Genomic DNA, 23,579 nt, shown 5'->3' with positions numbered 1-23,579 from the left:
ATGCTTTTACCACAATTTTTTTTTGTGGGAGTTTGTTTTACCTGGATCTGTCCTTTGCCATACAAGGCAAGCTACCAAGCAAACTGATCATGCCTGGAAAAAAGTCCGAAAAAATCCATTCAGAGGTAAGTAGTGGTACAAAAAGCAACAGAAGTTGTTGGTGATGTTATACTGGCCTATATTGTTTTTGTTTTATGGCACTTATTGGTGTTAGCCCTGTATAGCCCTGGGCACGTATGCCCAATGAGCCTGTGTTGCATCAATCTGTGCTAATTAACGACCGATATTCTAGTAATATTTTCCTCTCAGAATTGAGAAATGTTTTCTCCATATTTATCTACATCTGTCATTGTATTTTCTCTGTGCAGATCAGGCATTTCTAGTGGCAGATGTCTATTTGGTGTCATTTGATGGACATCTGTTCCAGCTCCCTGCTGCCTGTGACTTCATCCTAGCAGCTGATGTCACCAAGAACACCTTCATCATTGCACTCAAGTCAGGCCGATTCAAACGGCGCTCGCTTGTGATGCAAATGCAAAACACAACGATTGCAATTCACACAAATGGAGAGGTACATGTTGTTTTGTTAATATTCAGTAATGCATCAATGGCTTATTTCGGATCTAGTTAAACTGATTTATACAGCTAGCTTTCTGCAACTTAGTCAACATAGTCGCTCAATGAAGTGAAGCAGAGCTGCGCCTGGTCAGTACCTGGATGGGAGACCATATGAGAAAGCTAGGTTGCTGCCGGAAGTAGTGTTAGTGAGACCAGCAGGGGTCGCTCAAACTGCAGTCTGTGTGGGTCCTAATGCTCCAGTATAGTGAAGGGGACACTATACTGTCTGTGAGCACTGTTGTTAAAAATCTCAGGTTGTCCTTCGAAAAAGTGTAGGGGTTTAACCCCAGCATCCTGGCCAAATTTGCCCACTGGCCTCTGTCCATCAAGGCTCCCTAACCACCCCCATATCATAATTGGCTTCATCACTCTGTCTCCTCTCCACCAATCAGCTGGTGTGTGGTGTGCAGTCTGGTGTAATATGGCTGCCGTCGTGTCATCCAGGTGGATGCTGCACACTGGTGGTGGATGAGGAGATTCCCCCCTAAAAACGTGTAAAAGCACTTTGAATGTCCAGATAATCGCTTTATAAATGTAAGGATTTATTATTATTATTATTATTAAAACCTTGTCGATTTTAGGTTGAAGTTAATTGCCATGTTACACACATGCCATACACTAACCATGAAGTGGCTGTCAGAAAAGACGTGAACTTCATTGAGGTGTCCAATGGGAGAGGACTTTGGGTGTCATGTGACCATCATCTGGAGGTTTGCAGTGTGATTCTAGATGGATGGCTTCATGGTAAGATCGTCAGCTTTTCAGACTACTTTTTCAATCATATTCATATGCATTAGCAGGCGCATGATAAAGCATGTGAAATGGCTGTCTGTATATTTTGATTAGGCTGCTTAATGAAGCACTTGTTTTAAATGCACTGTAACCTAAATATACTTTTTAATTATCCATAAAAATAATATAATCGAAATAAAATAAATTTAGAATGAAGAAATAAATTTGAATTTACATTTAGGAAATTAAACGGAGAAAATCTGCAAAGAAATAATATAATACAATAAGGGATGCAAATGTCAGTCTTGCAATCGCTAAAATAAAGTAATAGACTTGAAATTAAAATAAATATTTTGATTTTCATCTGCCTCAATGTATCCCTATCATGTGCATCCTCTTCTCACTAACTTCATGTCCTCATTTATCACATCCATGTACTGGATCTCCTCTTTGGTCTTTCTCTTTGCCTCCTGCCTAGCAGCTCCATTCCCAACATCCTTGAACCAATATTTCATCCATCCATCCACCCATCCATCCATGCATCCATCCATCCATCCATCCTTCCATCCATCCCTATATTCCAACTATCCCACTATATTCACTATCCCTGTACATGTCCAAACCATCTCAGTCTTGACTCTCGATCTTTCTTCTCAAAATGCCCAATGTGATGATGATGAAGCCTTTATTTGTCACATACACTTTCATGCAGTGAAATTGAACCACCCCCGAACATACAGTACATAAACATCACACAATTCAGGGGAAGACAGGTCGACAAGAAGTAGCTTTTAGAAAGAAAAAAATAAGATACATTCGAAAAGAGAGAGGGGAAAAACACTCCCTCTCACATTGTCCTTGAATCAGGGCAGTGTGAGATCAGGGAAAAAAGCCCCAGCAATCAAGTATTTGATTACATAAACATATAGATATAACATTGCAACAGGGGATGGGAACAGGGGATGTGGATATAGTCTGATGAGAGCGGCAGCCATCTGGTCCTGCAGCTAGAGAGCGCTGGTCACAGACCCGACTACCCACTCCGGTGGGTGAAAGCACACGAAGGCGTAGGATGCGGGGCTAGGTAATGATTGTCTACCTGTAGCTGTGTATGTGTTTGTGTGTAAGACTGTAGAGTCTCAGCAGGTGTCCTTGACAGGGAGCAGGAATTTTACAGTGTCTCCTTATCTTGCTATCCGAGGGAAGTTGTTTGTCTCTAGCCGAGGCCGTCTGGCAGGAAAGTCACAGGGAAGCCAAAAGAGATTAAATGTTTTTCAAAATTTGGGTCAATATCTTCCAATTTCGCAGATACCGAATGTCCGTCACTGGTCTCCAGGTCTGACCAAATCTTGTTGCAGAGCCGCTAGTTTCACCCCTGTAGCAGCTTTCTAATTGCCGCTATTGTTGGTAGAGTGAGCAAGTTTTTAACGCGTAAAGTCAGAGTCCATAGGCAAAATAGATGCAAATAAAAACGTCTTTATTTTCCAATCAACAGAATTACTTCCATCACTTTTCCTTAATCTATATGCACACTTCTCGGTTACCTTCAGTTGTTACGTTGAGGTGAGTGACGTTTCGTTACGTCACGGTCAAAAACTGTGTGCTTCCTACCAACACTCTCTTCCATGCAGTGAAGCCACAGTTATATAGTCTGGTACTGACACCTTGTGGCCAATCGCCAATTTACAATGTATGGCTCCTACAACTCCGATGTTTTCCAATTTGCAGTCTAAGGCTACAGTCTGGTTTGTAACGACCCTGCTCACCACCCTTTCAATCCAGCTGGCCAGCTTGGTCGGGTTTTGGTCAGCTTGGCTGCACTGATCGCTTTCATCAATCGTCGATACCCTAGGGCCCCGCATAAGCCCATCAGCAGAAACCCTGTTATCAAAGTTCCGAATAGATAGATATCTTCAATATCCTCCAGGGACAGAGCGGCCAGGCACACGACGCTCCACTTCTCCCACCCGTCCATCTTGTATCCAGCTGCAAACGTCCCCGCAGGACAAGTGGGTTCCCCCCAAGCCCAAACTTCTCGTCGAGAAGATGGTGTCAATTGCGTTTAGAGACCAGTTGATCAAATCCAGAATTCCTTGTTCGTTTGGAGGGCAGGGCAAGGAGAGCCTCAGAGATAGAATAAGACAAGACAAGAGGAGCCAGCCAGTAGAGATATGGGAGGGAGAGGAAAAAAGTGTGACCGCCTTCGCAGAGAGCCAAAGAAGTTTTCTGATCTGTCCATCTGACGTGCTTGTTCCTAATCTTGTCCAACCTCATCACTTTCAAAGAAAACCAATATCTTCATCTCTTCTACCTTCAGCTCGGCCACAGTCTCTAAACTATACAACATAGCTGGTCTCACCACTGTCTTGCACACCTTTCCCTTAATTATTACTGGCAACAAGTAATAATTTGTTATTACCTGTTGTCCGGCAGCTAGCTCTCTGCAACTCTCACATGGTCGCCCACTGAAGCTAAGCAGGGCTGCGCCTGGTCAGTACCTGGATGGGAGACCACATGGGAAAGCTAGGTTGCTGCCGGAAGCGGTGTTAGTGAGACCAGCAGGTGTTTAACCTGCATTCTGTGTGGGTCCTAATGCCCCAGTATAGTGAAGGGGACTCTATACTGCTCCGTGTGTGTCGGATGAGATGTTAAACCAAGGTCCTTACTTTCTGTGGTCGGTAAAAATCCCTGGATGTCCTTTGAAAAAGAGTAGGGGTTTAACCCTGGCATCCTGGCCAAAAGTTGCCCACTGGCCTCTGTCCATCATGACCTCCTAACCATCCCCATATCCTAATTGGCTTCATCACTCTCCACGTCTCCTCTCCACCAATCAGCTGGTGTGTGGTGTGCAGTCTGGTGCAATTAGGCTGCCATTGCGTCATTCAGGTTGATGCTGCACACTGGTGGTGGATAAGAAGATTCTCCCCAAAAATGTCTAAAGAACTTTGAGTCTCCAGAAAAGTGCTACATAAATGTAAGGAATTATTATTATTTATTATTACTGGTATCCTTCTGTCACACATTACTCTTGACTTTTTTCTCCACCCATTCCAACCTGCCTGCACTCTCTTCTTCACTTCTTACTCCATTTCATCTGCAAAAATCATTGTCCAAGGAGGTGGGACCTTCCTGTCTGACCTTCTCTGGCACCTGGTTCATCACTATACCAAACAAGAAGAGACTCCGAGCTGCACCCTGGTGCAATCCCACCTCTAATTTAAACTCTTCTATCTGCCCTAATGCACACCTCAATATTTTTATGCTCCTCTCATACATATCCTGCACCACACTGACATACTTTTTTGCTACTCCTGACCTTAGTCAAAACAATACCACAATTCTTTTTTTTTAGCACCCAGGCAAATGCTTTCTCCATGTTTACAAAAACACAATGCAGCGCCTTCTGGCCATCTCTCTGTCAACATTCCCACAATAAAAATTGCATCTGTTGTGCTCTTTCTAGGCATGAAGCCATTCTGCTTCTCACAAATATTTACTTCTTTCAGTAACCTAGCCTCTACAAGTCTTTCCCAAACTTTCATTGTATGACTCATCAACTTTATCTCACTATAGTTGCTGCAACTCTGCACATCACTCTTGTTCTTAAAGATATTAAAGGCACCAGTACACGTCTTCTGCATTCCTCAGGCATCTTCTCACTCTCTAAAACATAGGTCTCAAACTCGATTCCTGGACGGCCACAGCTCTGCACAGTTTTGCTCCAGCCGTAATCAAACACAGCTGATCCAAATAATCAAGATGTTCAAAGGAGGCTGTTTCTCAATTCTAATAACGCAGAGAACGGACTTGCATTTTTGTGAAAACCGGTCTTGCCATGTCACCTCGGAAGAACGAACTCGGAAGACCGTGAGAACAGAGAACGCGTCCTGTGAAAAATGAGATGCTGATGGTCACATGACCTTCACGCGTTTTTAATGGAAAATTATTTAAACATTTCACCATTCATACAACGATTTATTGTTTTTCCCCTATTCAAAATATATACTATGCATAAAGACTTTACAAATATATGTTGCATAATATAAATAAAATAGATTTTAATAAAATTTCAGCAAATAAACATACTTAATGTGTTTATGCCTTTATAAAGATTTCCATGGTAGTGTTTACTTTCACCGTCTCATTTAGGGACACTCCTGAGATAAATAAGTTATATCTCTGAACTTGAAAAAATGCCAGTCCAGTCGCAATGACTTCTGGGACTTCTAGAGCGAGTTCGGTGCTCAAATCTGCATCCATGCATCCTCAACATCAAGAACACATCCAGGAACTTTCATGCATCCTCCGTTCCTGCAGTCATGAGTTTTGGAACTAAACTTTGGCAGTTGATGATGACTTTACACAAGAACACGAGGACGCAAGACCGCCAAAGAACGCATATTGAGAAACATATTTATTTATTTATTTATTTATTTATTATTATTATTATTATTATTATTATTATTATTATTATTATTATTATTATTATTATTATTATAAACAAACATATTGATATTTTGTCAGTAGCCTGTTGTTGCTGGTCTGAGTATACCATTTGCAGTGCTTCATGCTTTTTTAATTCAGATATTAAAATGAATTGATTCAAAATCTCTGAAATGGCTGGTTTGGTTCAAGGTCTAGCACTACGCCCTTTTTGTGGTTATGCAAAAGAAAAAGCAATGTTCTTTTAGTGCTCACTGTTGTATTCTTAATATGCTGTAACGTGGATTAAATGGGGCTTAAAACCACTGCTGCGCACAAGAGTTCAAGTAGCTCTTTGTTTGTGGTGAGTCATTCTAATATACGTCATGAATAAATGCTTTATTCAGGTGTGTCCAGCGGTCTTTTAGGAACCAATGATAACGAAGGCTCTAACGAACAACTTCTGCCGGATGGATCTCACACAAGCGGTCTGCTTCAGTTTACTCACAGCTGGCAGGTACAGAGACACCTGTTTAGCATATGATTAAACCCTGTTTATTAGGATTAGGATGTTATTATGATGAACATTTGCATGTAAAAGCAGATGTCCATGTCCATATTGGCAATATGCATAAATTAAAAAATACATTTACTCTGACCATGTGCTTTCAAGTGACTTAATAGATTCTTATTCTGAGTCATTAATATAAATTATTATCAAATTGACTTTGTGTGCAGTTTAAATGCCATCTACACTCACTGGCCACTTTATTAGGTACATCACATGGCAGCAACTCAATGCATTTAGGCATGTAGATAGGGTCAAGACGATCTGCTGCAGTTCAAACCGATCATCGGAATGGGGAAGAAAGCTGATTTAGGTGACTTTGAATGGGATTTTCACGCACAACCATCTCTAGGGTTTACAGGGAATGCTCCAAAAAAGAGAACATATCCAGTGAGCGGCAGTTCTGTAGATGCAAATGCCTTGATGATGCAAGAGGTCAGAAAAGAACCTAATAAAGTGTAAAAAAGTGTACCTAATAAAGTGGCCGGTGAGTGTAGAAACCAGTTGGTAATTTTGATACTGGATTTGTAACCTTTACACTACTATTTTTTTAATATGTATGAACTGACATGGTTGTATACGGGTAGTTTACAGTATTGGTTGTGTTAATGAGTAAGGCTAGAGTAGAGAGTGTAATTATGTAACTACAGAAATCACATATGCACTTAAAGAGCCCCTATTATGCATTTTAAAAGGGTCATATTTTGGGATTGGGGGTCTCCAAGCTGGTGGTGTCCATAGCAATGACAAACAGCAGAGGATCGAGTGCAGAAACTGATTTAAATCAATAACAGAAGCTTGTGTCGCGTTTTCAATGAGATTTTGGGTAAGATATGTGAACAGCCCATAAAGATTTAACCTGAGAGATACAGTACAAGCAATTACAAGTTACAACACACAATAAATTACAGTGCATCCAGAAAGTATTCATAGCGCTTCACTTTTTCCACATTTTTTTTTTTTTTTTGTTACAGCCTTATTCCAAAATGGATTAAATTCTTTTATTTCCTCAGGATTCTACACACACTAGCCCATAATGACAATGTGAAAAAAGAGTTTTTTACAGTGTAGCAAATTTATTAAAAATAAAAAAGCTGAAAAATAACATGTACAGAAGTATTCACATTTGCCGTGAAGCTTCTTGAGATGTTTCAGCAGCTTAATTGGAGTTCACCTGTGGTAATTTCAGTTCATTGGACATGATTTAAAAAAGCATACACCTGTCCATATAAAGTCCCAGGGTTGACAGTGCAAGTCAAAGCACAAACCAAGCATGAAGACAAAGGAATTGTCTGTAGACCTCCAAGACAGGATTGTCTCGAGGCACAAGGCAGGGGAAGGTAACAGAAAAATTTCTGCTGCTCTGAAAATTCCAAGGAGCACACTGGCCTCCATCATCCGTAAGTGGAAGATGTTTGGAACCACAAGGAACCACTTCTTCCTAGAGCTGGCTGGCCATCTAAGCTGAGTAATCAGGGGAGAAGGGCCTTAGTCAGGGAGGTGATCAATAACCCGAATGTCACTCTGTCTGAGCACCAGCGTTCTTCTTTGGAGAGAGGAGAACCTTACAGAAGGACAACCATCTGTGCAGCAATCCACCAATCAGGCCTGTATGGTGGAGTGGCCAGACGGAAGCCACTCCTTGCCTGGAATTTGCCAAAAGGCACCTGAAGGAATCTCAGACCATAAGAAACTAAATTCTCTAGTCTGATGAGACTAAAATTTAACTCTTTGGAATGATTGCCAGACGTTACTTTTGGATAAAACCAGGCACCACTCATCACCAGGCTAATACCATCCCTACATTGAAGCATGGTTCTGGCAGCATCATGCTGTGGGGGTGTTTTTCAGCAGCAGGAACTGAAAGACTAGTCAGGATAGAGGGAAAGATGAATGCAGCAATGTACAGAGACATCCTGAATGAAAACCTGCTTCAGAGTGCTCTTGACCTCAGACTGGGGTGACGGTTCATCTTCCAGCAGGACAGTGACCCAAAGCACACTGCCAAAATATCCATGGAGTGGCTTCACAACAACTCTGTGAATGTCCTTGAGTAGCCCAGCCAGAGCCCAGACCTAAATCCTATTGAACATGTCTGGAGAGATCTGAAAATGGCTGAACACTGTCGCTTCCCATCCAACCTGATAGAGCTTGACAGGTACTGCAAAAAGGAACGGGCAAAAATTCCCAAAGACAGGTGTGCCAAGCTTGTGGCATCATATTCAAAAAGACTTGAGGCTGTAATTGCTGCCAAAGGTGCATCAACAAAGTATTGAGCAAAGGCTGTGAATACTGATGTACATGTGATTTTTCAGGTTTTTTATTTTTAATAAATTTGCAACAATTTCACAAAATCTTTTTTCACATTGTCATTATGGGGTATTGTGTGTAGAATGTTGAGGAAATACATGAATTTAATCCATTTTGGAATAAGGCTGTAACATTGAAAAATGTGGAAAAAGTGAATACTTTCCGGATGCACTGTATTCATGATGTGTGTCATGTCATGATTATAAACGTGACACTAACACGCCTTGAAGTAAAACATTACCAAATAAACATTAACATGCTTTTGTCATTTTTCCATTGTTAATTCAAGATGTAGAACAGAAGTAGTCTAAAAATAAAGAGTTATATCCAGTTTATCTCATTTAATTTAGCATTTCATTTGTTGTACATTTGCCTTTTTCTATAATATGTGGAAAAAGAAAAATGCCAACACTCATTCAAAAGACAAATCTAAATTAGACTAAATTCTAAACTTTGCATTAAATAGCCTGTGTCAATCTAATGTAATACTGTATACCTTTTGCTTTATGTAGGTGGATTCGGAATGTGTCAGCAGGAAAGCTGAAGTCTGTCAGAATGCCACCGCTGACTCCCTGTCGTGCACATTTCTGTTCTCCTCCACAAATTCTCCTCTGAGCCCCTGTTTCAGAGTGGTAACTACTGTACTCTTTTTCCCTCTCACTCAGCAACATGTGCTAACTATTACAAGCCAGTGCATATAAAGATCCCTTTGATTAGGTTGATCAAAAGACATCCACTCCTTGGGGGAAGTGAGGAAATGAAAAAAAAAAAAAGAATGAAAGAATGCAATAGTAAACAACACAATGAACTTCAGATGAAGAATTCTCTTTGTGTCACACTCTGTGTTTTCATTATTTTACTGTGTTTATGAGCATTCATTAATCGGATGAAGTGTTTTCTGACTTTTTTATTTTATTTTTAAAGGTGGACCCTCTGCAGTTTGCGATGAAGTGTGAAATTTTGGAGTGTGTACGTAATGAGCGTGTAGATGTTCCCAGACCAGCCTTCTGCTCACTGGCATCCGCTTATATCCATCTATGCCATAGAAACTATGTTCCACTGGAGCTGCCAGTGCAATGCGGTCAGTATCTCTCACTCCTAAGAAAAACCTATGACCATATTTTAAAGGGGACCTAATAATTTTTTTAAGATGTAAAATAAATCTCTGACGTCACTATGTGAACTTGTGAACTTTCAGCTCAAAATACCACACAAATAATGTTTTATAGCTCTTTGAAATAGCATATTTTAGGCTTTGATTCAAATTGTGCTATTTTGGTGGCTGTCGCTTTAAATTCAAATGAGATCATGCTCTTTTTAAAAGAGGGCGGAGCTACAAATGCCTATGTGTCAGCATAGTGGAAGACTCAATATGTGCATTTGATTTGAACCACGGCTGCGGACGGTGATTAACAAGATTAGCCGAGCGCAGGCAGGGGTGAGGGGATATAAGATTGGTTTTAAATGTAGACAAATCTAAATTAAATTAATGATTTTTACAAATTGCTCCACCCCTGTGCAAAACCAAACATTGATTACCACTGCCCAAGATGAACAAATAAATTTACTGTCCAGCTATAAGTACTTAGATCAGGAGCTTTCCTTCAAAGCACACGTAGCAAATTTGGTTCGAAATTTGAGAATTAAGCTTGGGTTTTACTATCGAAATGCTTTTCTCTTGACATTTTCTCTTGACATTTCATGTCTGCAACATTTTTACCTTTGATTGACTATGGTGATGTTTTATATATGAATGCTTAAACCAAATGTCTTTAGCCTTTAAACTCTGTTTATCACAGTGCTCTGAGTCTGTCAGGGACTAACTTACCATTGTGAACTGTACGCCAAAGCTAAGTGGCCTTCTCTGAATGTAAAAAGGTCTACAAGGCTCCTCCGGGTCTGGTGCCTTTATACCTAAGTTCCCTTCTTCATAAAGCCAATATGCCCTACGTTCAAGTGAATCTTATCATTTGACTGTTTCCTGGGTTCGAACTGAAATGGGGAGGCGAGCCTTTAGTTATTCCAGGATTTAGTATTCCTCATCTTCTTCTTCCTGTTTTTCGGTGGTCGACAACAAACTTTTTGCTGCGTTACTGCCACCTCTTGCTCTGGTCGGTGATGTCGCCAACCAATCATTGTGCTGACACAAGAAATTTGCTTGATGGAAAGATGACTGAGGGAGAAGAGGTCTATATATATATATATATATATATAGTTTACTGTAGTAAAGGATAAAGTATACTATGGTAATTACTATTAGTTCACGATAGTTACTAAGTTACTATTAGTTCATGATAGTTACACTACTTGATTATGTAGTATAATTATATATATATATATATATATATATATATATATATATATATATATATATATATATATATATATATATATATATATATATATACAATATATTGCTCATTCCTAAATATTTCCCTTTACTATTAATTACTATATCATTTTAAATGTGTAACACCTGTTTTGTTTCTGTTTAGTACAGCATATTATTTACAGTGAATAACTGAACTGAACAGTTTTGCCTCTTATGTTTGTTTTATTGATCTCTAAGGTATGATTCACTTGGATTTAAGTTGCTTTGATTTAAAAATGAAAATTGCAATAATAGCTTAGATGTATTTTTATTCCAAATGCCAAAAAATCACCCTGCATAACTAACTAAAATTTAGAGTTTGTAACAACAATAAACATTTTTTGTTATAAGGTCTGGTTTTGTGGTGGCTGTACTTATTAAATTAATATAATCTTAATTCAAGTGATGAAAGACTTAGACATTCTAACAGTAAACAGAGCTACTGTAAGGTCACACCTGCTTTGTATAAATGCTAGAAAATGACTTAGTTGAAAATATCCATTAGAAATTTAAAAGTAATCAAAAAGTAATCAGATATATAAAGTAATTGAAAAGGTACACTACTTACTACATTTTAAATAGGGTAATTTGTTATCTGTAATCTACTACATTTCCAAAGTAACCTCCCCAATAGTGTTTATAATCATATAAATAATTTTATAATTATTTAATAAAATTGTTATTTAACTTAACTTGTTTTCCCAGTGATGGGTTGTGGCTGGAAGTGCATCTGCTGCGTTAAACATATGCTGGATGAGTTGGTGGTTCATTCCGCTGTGGCGACCCCAGATTAATAAAGGGACTAAACCGAAAAGAAAATGAATGAATGGACTTAATTTGTTAATAAACCTTAGGGTGTCAGGATCAATGATGATAATTATTTTATGTAAGACTTATTTAAGTTAATATGTTGGTTATTCACTAAAATATATCATTTAAATCGTTCATGGAGATGAATGCAGTAAATAGTCTGTATAAATAAGGTCTAAAATGAACCTACACAAACAAGCTAGCCTTTATAAACAAATTATATAACAAAAGATGATTACTACAGTAAATTATTTGTAGTCTTTAAATAAGCATGATATATACAAGATAAAGATGGCATAAAAAGGTAATTGTTTGTTATTAAATTTGTGAGACGGAAGTTGTCCAATAATAAGGTTGTTATCATACAGTGAACTCGGTCAATCTTGTAATATCAGTGTCGTCATCACAGCTCCTGCAGTTACTCTTCAGATGCTGCACCGACTGTGCAGCGTCGAGCCGGACAAAATTTCTTACCAGCATCCACCACTTTAGTTCAGATTTCGATCAGTCTGCGCAGCGCTGTATGAAGTCACACACCTAAAAACAAGACTAGGTCCTATGCTTATGAGAGAGAGAGATCATCACTAATGGGTGGGGCTTTTCCCCTCTGATGACACATACAAAGGGAGAATGTCAATCAAAGTGTTTCTGCAGACCATTTTTGTGAAGTGGGATTATAAACAATAAAATTAATACATTTTTACCATTAGAAGCTGGTTCTATTCACAGAATCAGTTTAAACCTCTTATAAAAGTGATGTTTGCATAATAGGTCCCCTGGTTCTGCTGTGGCGACCCCTGATCAATAAGGGAATACGCCGAAGGAAAATAAATGAATAAATGAATCTAGTATATGTTTAAAAAACTGCTCTTTAACTCCTGATAGAACAACTTTAAATAGGACTAAGCAGTGTCCTCGAAATGTATATAAAACTGTAGACTGGTCTTTAATTCTGATCTCTATTGTATAAATTGTGACTAAGTCCAAATAATGCTGCAGTTGTGAGAACCCACAAAGAGATCATAAAATGTGTAACAAAACAATCACACCAGGGTTTGTTTGAATCAAACCAAACCTGCCAAGCGTGAAACAGCAGTTACCATCCCTTCCACAGTTTACATTGTAAGCAAATTAACCACAAACCAAACTTATGCTGAGACAATTGTTAAACTGTTGAAAATGTATCCTTTATGTATGCAATCCTCATTCCCAGAGAACAGAGACATTATGTGGCTGTCGGAGATGCTTGTGGCAGGAAACACACATGTGTTGACCCTATCGGGGAAGCCCTACATATGGATTAAATAACAGTGTTCTGTCAGGGACAGACAAGCGTTTACTCAGCGGGGAAACTAATTTCCGTGGAACAATACACATATGGGATTACCTGAGTAGGGAATTGCACATTAGGGGATCCCCATATGCCTCCAAACCCTAGCGTAAGGGTTGACCAGTGGGCATACACTCGCAAACTGGGCCAAGCATACATCTCATCCTGTATGTTCAGCAACTAGACTGCAGCTCTGCACAAGAAGTTTGGCCAGAGGAGAACTGGTCATGGCCAACTGAGCCTGGTTTCTCAAGATTTTTTTCCCTCACTTTCGTCAATTGGTGAAGTTTTGTTCCTCGCCACTGGCTTGCTTGGTTTGGGACTTGTGGAGCTGTACATCAATGGATTTGTTCTTTAGAGTTTGGGCTTACAGTATTGACATTGAAATTTTACTGAACAAAACTAATGTAAACCTCAACTCCGGAAACTGCACTGACACAGTTTCAATTTACTGGAACTTCTATGTTAAGCTGCTTTGACAGAATCTACATTGTAAAAGCACTTTAGAAATAAAAATGAATTGAATAAACTTTGATTGGAACAGTGGGGGCACGGGAGGTTCCAACGTGAGAATCCTCATAAAAAACAGTGTTTACAATTTTAAAAGATGTGGCATGGTGCACTGCTGCGTGGCCAGTATGCAATTCCATTCAATATGGAATAATGCAGCAAGAATGACATTGAGCATTGTTTTCTCCGCATTCTCTGTTGTTACCTAATGCACAGGAGGGAATCAGCACGACTCAGAGATCGCAGAATCTCACAAATGTCACAAAAAGTTTTACCCAGCCTGCAGCTCTATGCCTGTTGGCGATGATATTCACTATCTAGTGAGACAACCTCTGTTTGGATAGTGTTGACCTACCTGCAAAATGAATTGGTTGTAACCTTGCACACATTGCTAGACTAGGGTCTCAGGATAATGTAAGAGTTGCCCGGTCTAAATTCCAGACATGATTTGCTGATTGAACATGCCTCAAGATCCTCAACCCTCTTAATCGAAGCCAACACTGGCACAGGAGCAGTCATTAATGACAGAAATTGGAGTCATGGGGTTCAAATGGTCTTTTTGTAGACCCGTAAAGATGACAGAAAGATCTTAAGAAGACTTGAGAGGCAGCCAAGAAGGGTACCTCCTCCTGGTACCTCTCGAGAACCAGATAATCTAGTCGTTCTTGTCCAGTTCTCTGCCATTTACTGCATCATGGTGAGCAGAGATAGCAACAACATAGACCTTCAGTTTGGAGGGTGAAAGCCCCATTCCAATTTATATTAAATAAAGGATAACACTATTTTGATCCTGGGGTCTTCTCTGTAAGAAGCACACCACTCTATGAACTGGCATAGATGTCCCCTATAGAGTGATATAGTCTGAGTGATGGTGTCTGCATCTAGAGGTCTGCATTCCTGCGGCTGTACAGTGGGATCCACGGTACCTGACAATATTTCTAGTGGCACGGGAATAAATTTCCAAATAAAACGTGGTAGTGGTGTTTGGTCAGTAACCTCAGGTTAAAGGCGGCCCTTATATCTCATCACAAAGGGGCAAACAAAACTGACATTTAGCGTGAGATATTAAACGTGAGATTTTGGAAACCAGATCTAAATTTAGCGTGAATGGTCAGGTCGGATAGAAAATTATTGTAAGTGGGCAGCGGGTAAACAATGAATATACAGCAGGAGCGGTTGGGTGCGGAATAAAACCTGGCAGGAGCGGGACTAAAAAATTAGTCCTGGGCAGACCTCTAGCGTCAACCATAATGGCCAGTAGGTTACCTCCATCTTCCTCATTCCATCTAAAACTACAAGTGGTGGTTTCATAGATCTGGATGCAGGAGCCAGATGGTGCCATGTCCTTAAAAAAGGAGGTCCTTCCTCAAGGGAATGTGCCAGGGAGGGGCTGTCACAATGCGTGTGACTTCCGGAAACCAGATTTGGGTTGGCCAGTGTGGCGCAAACCAGCAAGGCCTGTCCCATGTTCTTCCTGACCCAGCTACTCCCACAATTAACCCTCAGACCTGCTTGAGTGCTAGCTGCAGTGGGGGTAGTACCAAAGGGGACTTGTGCATTGTGCATTGGCTGTGTGAGAAACCAGTGGAACCAGAAATGCACGTTTGAAAAGCCTTTTGAAAAAGACATGTCCAAATGATTTGCTCTTTAAGTGGAGCTGCTCACTTGACTCCAGTCACCAAGTGAAAGTCCAAGGGATGATGGAGGCAAAGACCCAGAGACTGCATTGTTGCATCACTGCTATCACTCCTCTCTTGAAGTTGTTATAAAACTGAAGCTAAGTTTGTCCTTTTTTACTCTATTGGGACATATGTCCAATTAAAATGGTTTCTGGAATGATAAAAAAATTAGGACGCTGTATGATTTTGTCTTTTGGGATCCGATTTGATCATTGGAAGATATGCGTTGACAACAAAATGGAGGAAGAATGCCAGTTTGTACTTTGTTGAGGAGCATTGCTGTTCACTGCAATCACCGTCTGCGCCCTCTGGTACAAAATCTTTTCTGATGACTTTAGACACAGGTGTCAGACCTGGAGGGGTTCCTGCCTTAAGATGACGTGCAGGAAAGGGCACAAATGAGACATGCACTGATAGCCCCGCCCTAAAAGCATTCCATGTGACCAATAGGGAAGAACAGTCATTTCAAGGGAGAAGGGAAGGTTATGGCATTTGATTAAAGATTATGATGGCTTCAAAGAATTTTTACCAAAAAAGCGAGAATCTCTGAAGCGAGAATCTGAGGACTTTTGCTGTTTAATAATAACACAGAGCCATCATATAACATTATATATTTTTTTTTCTACCCACTATTCATAATTGTTTCTGCTTTAATTTCAGTGTAAGAGTGGTGTCCACTGCAGTGATGCTGGGATTTCAGCCGAGGACGTGAAGTGTCAGCTGACCTGTTCGAATATTAACAAGGACATGTACATAATCATTGCGTCATCATCAGGTCATATTTGCAAAGATTTTTTCGCAGTAGGCAGCATTTCATCTCACCAATAGTTCAGAATCCTCCCCCCATTGTTTTAACATGGCGCATTTAATAAATATTGACAATCATGATAATACAAGCATCTTCAGAAAATCATTACACACATGTATGTTGTTCATTGTAATAACTCATTACAAATAACTGTACCAGTAGACATGACCATTGAAGGATTAATTGCCAAATTCATTGCAATAATGTATGTGATATAGGCAACCCAGGCTCATTATTGATACATACCCCTGTATACATTTGTGCAGATCGAGAAATACGTACCTAGGGGTACGTTTTTTGCAATTTTTGTTTTCGCAAATCCACCAGAGGCCGCTGTGTACGCTTTATCAGATCTCAAATTTCTCTTGCGAGTGCCGTTCGTGCCTGCTGTTCTCATGTATTTCCACCAGAGGCTGCTGTCGACTGACTGACTGATTGATGGACAGAACAATATCCCCACGCAACCCCTTCCCTAAACCCAACCAATAGTGTTTTCAAAAGCAATCTAGAAAAAGCAAAGCCCTTTGCCTGATTTTTACCATGTTTTCAGATCTTACCACGTTCTTACCCTGTTATTTACTTGCTTATTTAATTTTTTGCCTCTTGTTTTTGTTTTATCTGCTTTTTTCGTCAGACTCTAACTGCGTTGTCATAGTCAACTCTGACGTACGTTGCGAGGCACTGGGCAAACTGGTAACAGCAGAAAAGCCGTACACATGGAGGTAAGCGGTCAGCTGGTAGCGCAAAAAGAAAGAGAAGCCATCAGTGGCGTCATACCGTTCCATAGAGTTTGTTTTAAAAACACCATATGTAGCTCTGGCTACATAATTCGCGCTCTCCAGAAATGTAAATTAGGGTACGTTTTTACAATGAGCCTGGGTTGGTTATAGATGCGTATTTCAAAAAAAGCTGATATAAATGATCTGCCTGTGAACAGTTGTTGTAATTAATATCCTCTTCCTCTGTAAGGTGAAATATGCATTATGCCTGCACTGGACTTGATTCCCCGCCAATAAATGCTTCATAGATCTTCGCGTATTAAACTGATGGTATCTACACACACATCATCTGCATATGTGGGAGACGTTTGGCTTGTGTTCTCCTCTTACTCCTCGGAGCAGGACACATGACAGCTTTTCCAGACATGATGAATGGAAGTAATGTTCTGTTACTCGGCGCGATCTTGTGAGGATCATGCCTGATCAGAGGCCTGTCAAATCACTGTAAAGTGCACTCCATTTACAGATATTTACGACACCCCAGACGTCGAATTCGCGGACCAGTTTTGTCATCCTGCGGATAATTCATGTGAAATGTTATTTTTAAATATTATGAAGTTTGTAGAGGGGTCAGGAACGGGTGGTTGTAAATAATCACAGCTCTTATTCGGGAAGGTTCAGAAAAAGTTCATGAAACACTGGTAAATGGAAAGCGAATAACCAGCGTTTCTGCAGTTTTAAAGAGAGTCCTTTGGCTGAGAGACGCTGCTCGCTTGAAAATCGCTTCAGTATTCTCAATTATAGTAATGCACATTTTATTGTGCGTATCGGCCACAGCGTTATAACAGGAGAAACAGTAATTAATTTGATTATACATTACAGAAAAAAATATCTCTGTTAGTAACGCAGTTAATTTATAGTGTCGTTATACCCATCACTGACCACTATACACTGTATATATACAATATAAAATATTGAGTAAACACTATAAGAAAATGAACTATGCATATTTATAAAAATAAGTTAAGTGAACTTAACAGTTCTAAGTTGCAACAGAAATACTTGACATTTTTAAGTAAAACCAACCTTGTCACTTTTAAAGCAATGATTTACTCACTTTTTGCTTTTTACAGTGTATTCTTAAACTTAACCAACTTAAACCTACCCAAACCACTATAACTGGCCCTGACTTTAACCCTAGGCCACCTCAGTAGTTTCGTACTGCATACATGAATGGGTGGTTGAATCAGGTTTTACAGTATTGAATAGTCTATTAAAATAATTGATTTTAAATGGTACTCTAGAAAATGTTCAGTTCCACACAATCACTCATGTTGCACCAACACAAATAGATTAAGTTAACTTGTTACAAATTTAAAGGGTCACGAAACACATTTTTTGAGCTGTTGACAGTCATGTATGTGTCCCACGCTGCTAAAAACACTATTAAGACACATATATTTCACCAAAAATTGAAAATAAGTTGTTTTTGCATTATCTCGAGTAAATTCGTTCTTCCGGTTCGAAACTAATTTTTGAAGCTGCGTCACGTCGATTAGATCCTTGCGTGTAATCCAGCATGGAGAGTCTTTACCTGCGAGTATATCGTGACATCTCTGATTGTGCAGCATTAATTCATGAGAAAGACTTGGTTCAAACCAATCAGCATGCTCTATTGTGGATGAGGTGCAACTTCATTAATATGCGTGATAGCTTGGAAGACTGTTTTTACCTGTTACAGTGTTCAGACGGCAGAGAGACGCTTCGTGTTGCCAAAACAAGTGGAAAAACAAGAATTATGGGTCGTCAGTGTTTTGTTTATAAATGTGCTGCAATGAAGATTTTGTTTTCATTTTCCGCTATGAGAGCACAGCTGGACTCACATGTGGATTACAATACATGCGACAGAAATATGTTTGTAAGGAACATTTTTTACCCGAGAGCTTTTCGCATCTGGAAATGGGGATATCAGGATTTGCCGCTCGTCTTTTTTTAAATGTAGAACTGAATGTAGAATGTAGAACTGAAGCCACATCATAAAGATCCTAAGTGAAAGCAAAAGGAGCGCTTTATGCCATAAACCATTGCCCCATTGCTCCAGTTGGTGTTGATTGTTCGGTCTCAGAAGAGCATAAGAGCAGAAGAGCAGAAGATGCAGAAGAGCATCTCTGAATGCACAACACGTTCAACCTTTAGGGAGATGGGCTACAGCAACAGAAAGCCACAAAATCTGTGAGGAATATTTCCAGTGCCTTGTTGACTCTTTGCCATGAAGGATTAAGGCAGTTCTGAAGGCAAAAGTGGGTCCAACCCGGTACTAGTAAGGTGTACCTAATAAAGTGGCCAGTGAATGTAGAACTGAAGCCACATCATAAAGATCCTAAGTGAAAGCAAAAGGAGCGCTTTATGCCATAAACCATTGCCCCATTGCTCCAGTTGGTGTTGATTGTTCGGTCTCTACAGATTTGGTGAGTGCATGTGATCGGTGTTTTTTGTTCGTTTATTCAGATGGCAAAGTTAGTTCATATCGTCCGCAGTAGTCTTTCAGTTTTTAAAGACATACCTTAGTCAAAATGATTTAGTTATTAAGTTTACAGTACGTTAATATCACTGCAATATTATAGTATAATATTATAGACTGAAAGATCCTCTGTAAATGCTGCTCTCCGAATGTAAACACCTTAATAAAACTATTACCGTCGTGTAGGATTTTTGCTGCATTTTGTGACAGGATAGTCTATATACACACGGCTTTCTGACACTACATACTGAGTACATCTAAGTTACAGAGAAATGCTGAGGTTTTTTCTTCCATTCGCAGTGCGGTATCAAACACTTCATTAAAATTACACGCTTCCAGCCGTTCCTCGCATACCAGATCTCATTTGTCACGTGGGAGTCATGCATGAAATGTTCCTAAATGAAAGCGAAAGTGCCAAACTGCCGTTAAATGTAAAAACAGTCACTGTCTTTCTCCCCTGCGTGTGTGTTTGTTTTGCCTCTGTGAATACCAGCGCATGCTCAAACAGAAACTCCCATTTTTATGCAAAACCTTCCCTCTTTCCCTCCCCCGACACTCCCACCTAAACAAAGCTGGACACACCCACTATCCTGACTTTTTCCAAACTGGAGGTGTGAAAACACCCTGCTGAAACAGGAGGGTTTCTTAGCCCTTTAAGTGGATTGAACATAAACAATTAAGTTGTCCCCAAAAAACACATAATAATTGTGTTGTTTTCACTTATTTTAAATAAGTATTTATTAAATAAAATACATTTTTTGACTGTACACCCACATGTTTTACACACTGATGATTTACATTCAGATCAGAGACATACTGTATCTGGAGTGAAAATGAGCTTGATGAGGTTTATGCATGCAAAAACAGATCCGCACTTGCATTATTTTACTGACGATTCATTTAAAAAGTGTACCAAACTGATTCAGAGCTACTATTGCAAGAATATACACTCACCGGCCACTTTATTAGGTACACCTGTCTAGCTGCTTGTTAATACAAATTTTTAATTAGCCAATCACATGGCAGCAAAATGCATTTAGGCACGTAGACATGGTCAAGATGATCTGCCGCAGTTCAAACCGAGCATCAGAATGGGGAAGAAAGGTGATTTAAATGACTTTGATAGTGGCATGGTTGTTGGTGCCAGACGGGCTGGTCTGAGTATTTCAGAAACTGCTGATCTACTGAGATTTCCACGCACAACCATCTCTAGGGTTTACAGAGAATGGTCCAAATAAGAGAAAATATCCAGTGAGTGGCAGTGTTGATGGAGGAGAATGGCCAGACTGGTTCCAGCTTATAGAAAGGCAACAGAAACTCAAATAACTGCTTGTTACAACCGAGGTCTGCAGAAGAGCATCTCTGAATGCACAACACGTTCAACCTTTAGGCAGATAGGCTACAGCAACAGAAAGCCACAAAATCTGTGAGGAATATTTCCAGTACCTTGTTGAATCTTTGCCATGAAGGATTAAGGCAGTTCTGAAGGCAAAAGTGGGTCCAACCCGGTACTAGTAAGGTGTACCTAATAAAGTGGCCGGTGAATGTATAACTGAAGCCACATCATAAAGATCCTAAGTGAAAGCAAAAGGAGCGCTTTATGCCGTAAACCATTGCCCGTTATTATACATTCATTGGTAGTGTACACATGAGTTAACATCAAGTGTGTAGCGCATACATACTTCTTATGCAAGTCAATATTCGGATAATATGTTTCCCCAGGCACATTTTACTATTTCCAGTCCACTTCAGTCTTAATAACTTACTTCTGTATATATGTCCATATGACTTACTGTCAAAGTCTAGACACATTGCCCCAGAGAGCTTTTCTTGTTCAAACAGGTTTATGCCTCATTCATTCATTCATTCATTTTCTTTTCGGCTTAGTCCCTTTATTAATCAGAGCTTGCCACAGCAGAATGAACCACCAACTTATCCAGCACATGCTTTTACGCAGTGGATTCCCTTCCAGCTGCAACCCATCGCTAAGAAACAGGTTTATGCCTTAATTATTTATTTATTTGGTGCAATTTCCAGTTTTTTTCCTGTAAATGCAGTTAATGGTTGGGAAGATTGCTTTAAAAAAATAAAAAATTATGTTTATTGGATTTTCACAATAATACAGACATAACAATATATCTTTAAAAGACATTTTAACACAAAACAATGGAGAGAGAGAGAGAAAAAAAGCTCAGATTATATTTAAAAGAGGACTATCCCAAATTAAACAGATCAGAAAAGGACTGAAAACATTGCTTTTTTTTCAGAAAATAATACAGTTACAATATTCATTTCAGCATGATAGGACAAAAACTGTTCTAAATAATCCAAATGAGTCCAAAAAAAAAAAAAAAAAGGTCTGTTTTTTGTGTAAAACATGGGTAAGATGATCCAGGGGAATTAATTCAAAAATGATCTTGTGCCAACCTTTAAGTGATGTATATGTGTATATATATATATGCCTATATATATAGTGCCTTTGTTTTTCCATGTCAAGTGGTTTTCTTGAATCCCTTTTACAACCCCAAATCAGAAAAAGTTGGGACAGTATAGAAAACGCAAGTAAAAAAAGAAAGTAGTGATTTCCAAATTTACTTTGACTTGTACTTCATTGCAGACAAAATGAACACAAAATACTTGATGTTTTGTCTGCTCAACTTCATCTCTTTGTAAATATGCACCCTTTCCTGTCATTCAGACCTGCAACACATTCAAAAAAGTTGGCTCAGGAGCAGTTTAGGGCTATTAATCAGGTAAATTGGTTAAATAATGATATGATTTGAAACAAGTGATGTCAACAGGTGACTGTAATTAGGATTTGGAACAAAAGCAGCATTCAAGAAAGGTCTAGTCCTTTAGGAGCAAAGATGGGCCGAGGATCACCAGTTTGCCAACAAATACATGAGAAAATTTAAATGTTTAAAAACAATGTTCCTTAAAGAAAGATAGGAAGACATTTGGATATTTCACCTTCAACAATGCGCAACATAATAAACAGATTCAAGGAGTCTGCAGGAATTTTAGTGCGTAAAGAACAAGGGCACAAACCTAAGCTGAACTACCATGATCTCTGATTCCTCAGGCGGCACTGCATCAAGAATCATCATTCATTCAGGACTACTTTGGCAAAACTTTGTCAAGGACCACAATATGTAGTTACATCCACAAATGCCGGTGAAAACTGTATTGTGGCAAAAGGAAGCCATATGTTCTCTGGGCTCTGAGGCAACTGGGATGGAACATCACACAGTGGAAACGTGTACTGTGGTCAGATGATTCAGTATTTCAGTTTTTTGGGGGGAGAAATGGACGCTGTGTGCTCCAGACTAAAAAAGAAAAGGATCATCCAGACTGTTACCAGCAACAAGTCCAAGAGCCAGGGTCTGTCATGGTATAGAGTTGTGTCAGTGCCCTTGGCACTTCTTGCACTTCTGTGATGGCACCATTGATGCTGCACAATATGCTGCCTTCTTTTCCTAGGATACCCATGAATATTTCAACAAGACAATGCAAAACCACATTCTGCACACATTATGAAATCCTGGCTGTGGAGGAAGAGATACAGGTATCTGACTGGCCTGTCTGCAGTCCCGACCTCTCTCCAACAGAGAATGTGTGGAACACTGACTATGTTTACATGGACACCAATTTTTCGATTTTAATGCGCTTAAGACAATACTCTGATTAAGACTTAACCATGTAAGAGCATTTTTTGATTCATTTAAGCAGATTAAGGTCACAATCGAACTAAAGAGAAATCTAATTAAGACGTGTGGAGTATGCTGATTTTAGTCGCATTATTGAAGGGCAGTACAGGCATGTAAACACCTTCGAATTATTATCATCATGTAGGACTTTTTTACCACGTTTTGCGACAGGATAATCCACACACACACACACGCACGCACGTTGTTGTTTGACACTCTTTGCACGTACCCAGCCAGTGCAGACCACAGACACCTGTATCGTAAAATGCGGAGGCTTTTTTTCTTCCAGTCAGCATGCGGTATAAACTTTCATTAAAACAACACTCTTCCAGCAGTTCATAGTTGCATCCAATATCTCGTTTGTCACGGAGTACATGCATGAAATGTTTGTGAATGAAAGTGAAAGTGCCAAACTGCAGTCAAAGTTGACCAACCAAAAATGAAACACACGAAATTGCATGAAACTCCGGAGGA

At 39.5% G+C, this 23,579-nt stretch overlaps 1 protein-coding gene across 1 annotated transcript in view; it reads left to right on the top strand.

Moving 5' to 3' along the window:
- LOC130240558 (uncharacterized) overlaps positions 1 to 17,161 on the top strand; it is a 66,462-nt gene extending 49,301 nt beyond the window's left edge. The window contains exons 19-24 of the mRNA XM_056472133.1: positions 369 to 571; positions 1,200 to 1,362; positions 6,180 to 6,289; positions 9,163 to 9,282; positions 9,575 to 9,731; positions 16,011 to 17,161. Coding sequence (XP_056328108.1) covers positions 369 to 571; positions 1,200 to 1,362; positions 6,180 to 6,289; positions 9,163 to 9,282; positions 9,575 to 9,731; positions 16,011 to 16,015 — 758 coding nt within the window. The 3' untranslated portion in view covers positions 16,016 to 17,161. The remainder of the gene's footprint in view (positions 1 to 368; positions 572 to 1,199; positions 1,363 to 6,179; positions 6,290 to 9,162; positions 9,283 to 9,574; positions 9,732 to 16,010) is intronic.
- The last annotated feature ends 6,418 nt before the right edge of the window (positions 17,162 to 23,579 follow it).

This window comes from Danio aesculapii, chromosome 2, assembly GCF_903798145.1.
Source record: "Danio aesculapii chromosome 2, fDanAes4.1, whole genome shotgun sequence".
Lineage (NCBI taxonomy): Eukaryota > Metazoa > Chordata > Actinopteri > Cypriniformes > Danionidae > Danio > Danio aesculapii.
Note: the sequence above shows the minus strand (reverse complement) of the source record. Positions and strands in the feature narration are given on the sequence as shown.